At 30.6% G+C, this 4,543-nt stretch overlaps 1 protein-coding gene across 1 annotated transcript in view; it reads left to right on the forward strand.

Moving 5' to 3' along the window:
* LOC105819719 (leucine-rich repeat-containing protein 9) overlaps positions 1–4,543 on the forward strand; it is a 146,682-nt gene that overhangs the window by 70,584 nt on the left and 71,555 nt on the right. Inside the window, exons 12-14 of the mRNA XM_012656027.1 lie at positions 747–879; positions 2,728–2,850; positions 3,473–3,588. Of these exons, the coding sequence (XP_012511481.1) occupies positions 747–879; positions 2,728–2,850; positions 3,473–3,588 (372 nt within the window). The remainder of the gene's footprint in view (positions 1–746; positions 880–2,727; positions 2,851–3,472; positions 3,589–4,543) is intronic.

Here is a 4,543-nt window from a genome sequence, read left to right on the forward strand (position 1 = left end):
TTAGCATTTACAGAAAAGATATAATTCTAAATAATTTGGCTATTAATATTAAACTAGTGGTAATTTCAAAACTCTGAGATTGTGACAAAGACAAGTAGACCTTAGTTCAAATTATGACTTTGCCAATTCTGTCCTTGGACAGATCATATATTCTCTCTTAGATCTAGTTTTCTTACTACTAAAAATAGTTATTTTTCTTTGATTTTTTTAGAGCTGCTTTCACAGAAAGTAATATGAATATTACTGATATAACACTTTCAAGAAATAAAGCTAGTCACAATGCAAACTAAGATTTCCATGCATTACCACAATAAGAAATGTTTTGTTTCTGGAAAATACTGTAGATTATTAAATTAAAAAATGATATAAATAAAAATCTTCCTTGATGTAGTATCTCATTCCCACAGAATTGTCTTTTTGAAGTTAGCAAGATTACTAGTGGAATACTCATTGACAGCTGTTGCTCCTGCATCATGCAGTGTTGTCAGTCTTGACTTTGGCTGCTTTTCCAAAAACAAATTTTGTTCTGTATCATTTTTTACAAACCTATTTGCATTTGAATTTAAAATATATAAATGGTTTTGCAGAATGAAGTTGCACCTGGAAGTTATCTACTTCTTTTCAGTGAGTCTGGCCTGCAGATTTTTTTGCCCAGACATATAAACATAAAATAATAAACAATCTGTATTGAAGTTGAAATACTGTCAATTTTGTAAAAATACCCAGACTTTGTTTTTTCTTTGCAGCTGCCTCTCAGAAAAGAAGCTGTTATTCTTGCTAACAGCCTAAGTATGTGTGAGTGTCCCAGAATTGAATTTCTACAGCAAAAGTACAAGGATGAGAAGAAAAATTCTCTTGAGCATGAGCTCTTCAGACATGGTAATACAAATATATAGTGTTTTGAACTTTAAGTCTTCAAATTCATTAATTATTTTCATATTATTTTTGATACTTGGTTTTTCAACCCAAGAGATGTTTTTCAAACCATTTTACTTCATATTTACCAACATAATAATGCATGATTTTCTCACCATTAATTTAGCTACACTGTCAACAAACTGAATGATTATTATGTCAGCATTAATAGGAAGAGACTAATTTGTTAATCAGATATTAAATCTAACTTTTATACACTTTTCACAGTCTACTTTTGTTCATTATGTTGTGTCATAAAAATAAACTCAACATATACATATATATACATGTTACACACACCAAATTTACAGGAAAGAAAAAAGAGAATTTGACCCATATATGCAATAATCATATGGCACTCTATAAAGTACACGTTATTTATCCTGAATCATCATAGTGTAAGATGATAAGAAAACCTGGTTATAATTTAAAATCTGCTAAAGACAAATTGTGAAATGTATGGATTGCTTTATAAGTTGTCTTATAGAAGATACGTTCTCGGTATTTTAATTTATTCGTAATTACCAGTCCTTTATTTGCACCTTGAATATATATAAATATAAGTACATGAACCAATTTATAGGACACTTCTGGGAGAGATTCCCTGGTACCCACAGATTGGAGAAAAAGAGCAACTCATCACGTCCCCTTGCCTCACCCTTTTCCATTGTTCTATAAGTATTTATTGAATGCTTATTTTGTGTTAGGCATCGGTAAATGATAGGGATACATCTATCTAAAGTAGACAGTTTCTCCTTTATGATGCTTAAAAATATTAATAATCACATAAATAAATGTAAAATTACAATTATCATAAGAACTATAAACATGAAGTATTAACACACAGTACCAAAGCATGTATAATACGGAGAACAGATCAGGTCAGGGAGTAAGGGACATCTATTCTTTGGTCTCAACCATCCAACCTACTGAAGCAAATAGTCAGAAATTTGGTTAACATAATTCTATAAGAATGACATTCTAGGTCCCAGACTATAACTCTGCTAGGATGATTCATGCTGAACTAAACTATATGTGTTTTAAGTCTTTCATTCAATTAATGATAACCAGAAAATTAAGCAGATTATTGAATCTAGAAAGAGCTCCTTACTTGAAAAAACCCTTTGCTTATTCTTTATCATTCTTCTCCATTCTCATCTTAACAAATACCTCATGATGTTCTGTTAGATCCTTCTGGAATGTTTTCCAAAACAATTAGTTTCTCTCAACTTATATTTTATATCTTGTACAAAGTAAAAATAAACCAAAAATCATTTGAATGTTTTATGCTTTGTGATTAGAAATTACTTCTTCAGATTCATTGGCTCCTAGGGATCTTTCAGAATTTAGTAAATCTCAAGGATCCCTAAGAATCTAAAGGAAAAAGAAATGTCCGTCCATTCAGTAGACATATATTGAGTGCCTTCTACCATGTGCTAGGTGATACAGAGATGAATTTTTACCCAGTTAACAACAAAAAACTTTTCTTACATTTAACTACTTAATAAAAAACCATGCCAAATTATTGTGTTCTTTCCTTTTTCCTTTTCTGTAAAGCTTTGCCTGATATAATCATGAGACTCCTTTTACAACCATTTCCTTTATTGAACAAATAATATTTGCTGATCTTCTATCTTGAATCAGGCAGTGTGCTGTGTACTATGTGCTATACAGTAACAACCAAAATAGCCAGGATCTCTGCCTTTATAGAACACACAGTCAAGTCTGGGGCCAATAAAAAAGGTTACATTGGAAAATTATTAAAGTAAATTATTGTTAAAAATTATTTCTTTTCTTTTTTTTTGTATTTAGGCATCCTCCTCATTACAAAGGTTTTCCTTGGCCAGAGTGTTCAGGCTCATGAGCAAGAATCCATCAATCAAGCCAACTATCCAATGGTTAATTCAGTGTTCATTCCTCAGAAATATTTACTAAGTATGTCTGCCATAAAAAGAAATGTGATTTCATCTCTCTGAAAGCAAACTGTTTGTGTTTAGTACAGATGCTTACAGTTTAACCTCTACCTAACAAACTTTATAGACTTTTCTACAAAAATTTATTCCTGGCCACTAATAATTCTCTTGTTCTCTACCTCAGTAACATTTATGTGTGTGTATGTATGTGGATGTGCATATAGTTTATTTGGAAGGTTTACATTCAATTATATATTTTTATGTGTGTGTATGTTTATAAACAAGTTTTCAAAGGATTAAAAAGCCACTGAACTTTTAACAAGGCTTTTAAAGTAATATTAATACATTTGTCAAAGACACATGATCACACATTGAATAGAAATGTGAAAAAGTATGAAAAGGAAAAAGATATGAATAAAATTAAACCTACTAGTCTATGTAGTAAAAGGATGACTAGTATTTATAGAATTAAGATGCTTGGGGAGGAACTAAAGGGGACAGGGAGATAAAAGAAAAAAACCCTCAATAATATAATTGTTAGAACTTACTGAGGTTGTTATTTATTATCTATGTGAGAATGAAAAAGTATATTATGTTTCATTTTAAAGAATATTTGTTTTGCTTGTTTTTGTTTTTTACTCTAGATTCTATCATAGGACAAAGAAACTGTGATTGCAGCGTTCGGCAGTGCAAGTGGTTTGTCTTTGATCATGAGCTTGTTTTGCCAGAATATGTCGTTGAATTTGAGTATATTACAGTGGTATGAATTCTTATATACTTTTAAAAACTGGTATTCCTTAAATGGGAACAGAATAGTAATTTGAATTCTAATAATGTTATGTCAAGTTTATACTGTATGTGTGTAATTGTTATTCTGTGAAGGACTTAATTCTCAAAACAAATCATTATGACACCTAAATATTTTTATTATACAAATATATTCCATGAATAATATATGGCTGTAGTCTCACTGGAAAAGATTCAAACTACATTGAAAACTATCTACAAAATATGAAAATCTGCTTTCACTTTAACGGCACTGCCACTCCCTTTTACCAAGGTATCCACTGTTAACAGTTTTGTGGGTTTGTTTTCAATCTTCTTTCTATGCATTTACATAGTAGAAATAAATTTGAAGTATTCCGTGATGCTTTGTGCCTTTAACAGTATGTCTTGATCATATATCCACTTTAGTACATATGGGTGTGTACTTCATTCTTTTTGGTGGCTGTGTATTATTCAGTAATACTCTGATTTATTTGACTATTCCCCCGTAGATAGACTCTATCCAGTTTTTTTTACTATTTTAAAGCAGTATCAGTGAACATCATTGAAGATACATCTTTATACAAATATGGAAGTCTTTCTACAGGATGGATTTGCAGAAAACTTGGAGAGTGAAAGGATATATGCATTTTAAATTTTATGAGATTTTGCCAAATTGTCTCCATAAAGACTTACTTTACAAATTTCCAGCAGTGTGTGACAATGCTTGTTTCTTTGCATCTTTACCCACACAAAATACTATCCGTCTTTTATTGAGCAGGGCCCACTATGACGGGCAAAAACTAAGATAGTTTATTCTTCTATATGCTTAAAATTATTTATAGTTTTATGAATCAAATATTGTATCTTTTGACCATTTCTATTAGACTCTATCTTTTTCATACTCACTGGAAAAATCCTTATATGCATTCTGGATATTAATCCTTTAT

The sequence above is a fragment of the Propithecus coquereli genome, unplaced genomic scaffold (assembly GCF_000956105.1).
Source record: "Propithecus coquereli isolate 6110/MARCELLA unplaced genomic scaffold, Pcoq_1.0 Scaffold5, whole genome shotgun sequence".
Lineage (NCBI taxonomy): Eukaryota > Metazoa > Chordata > Mammalia > Primates > Indriidae > Propithecus > Propithecus coquereli.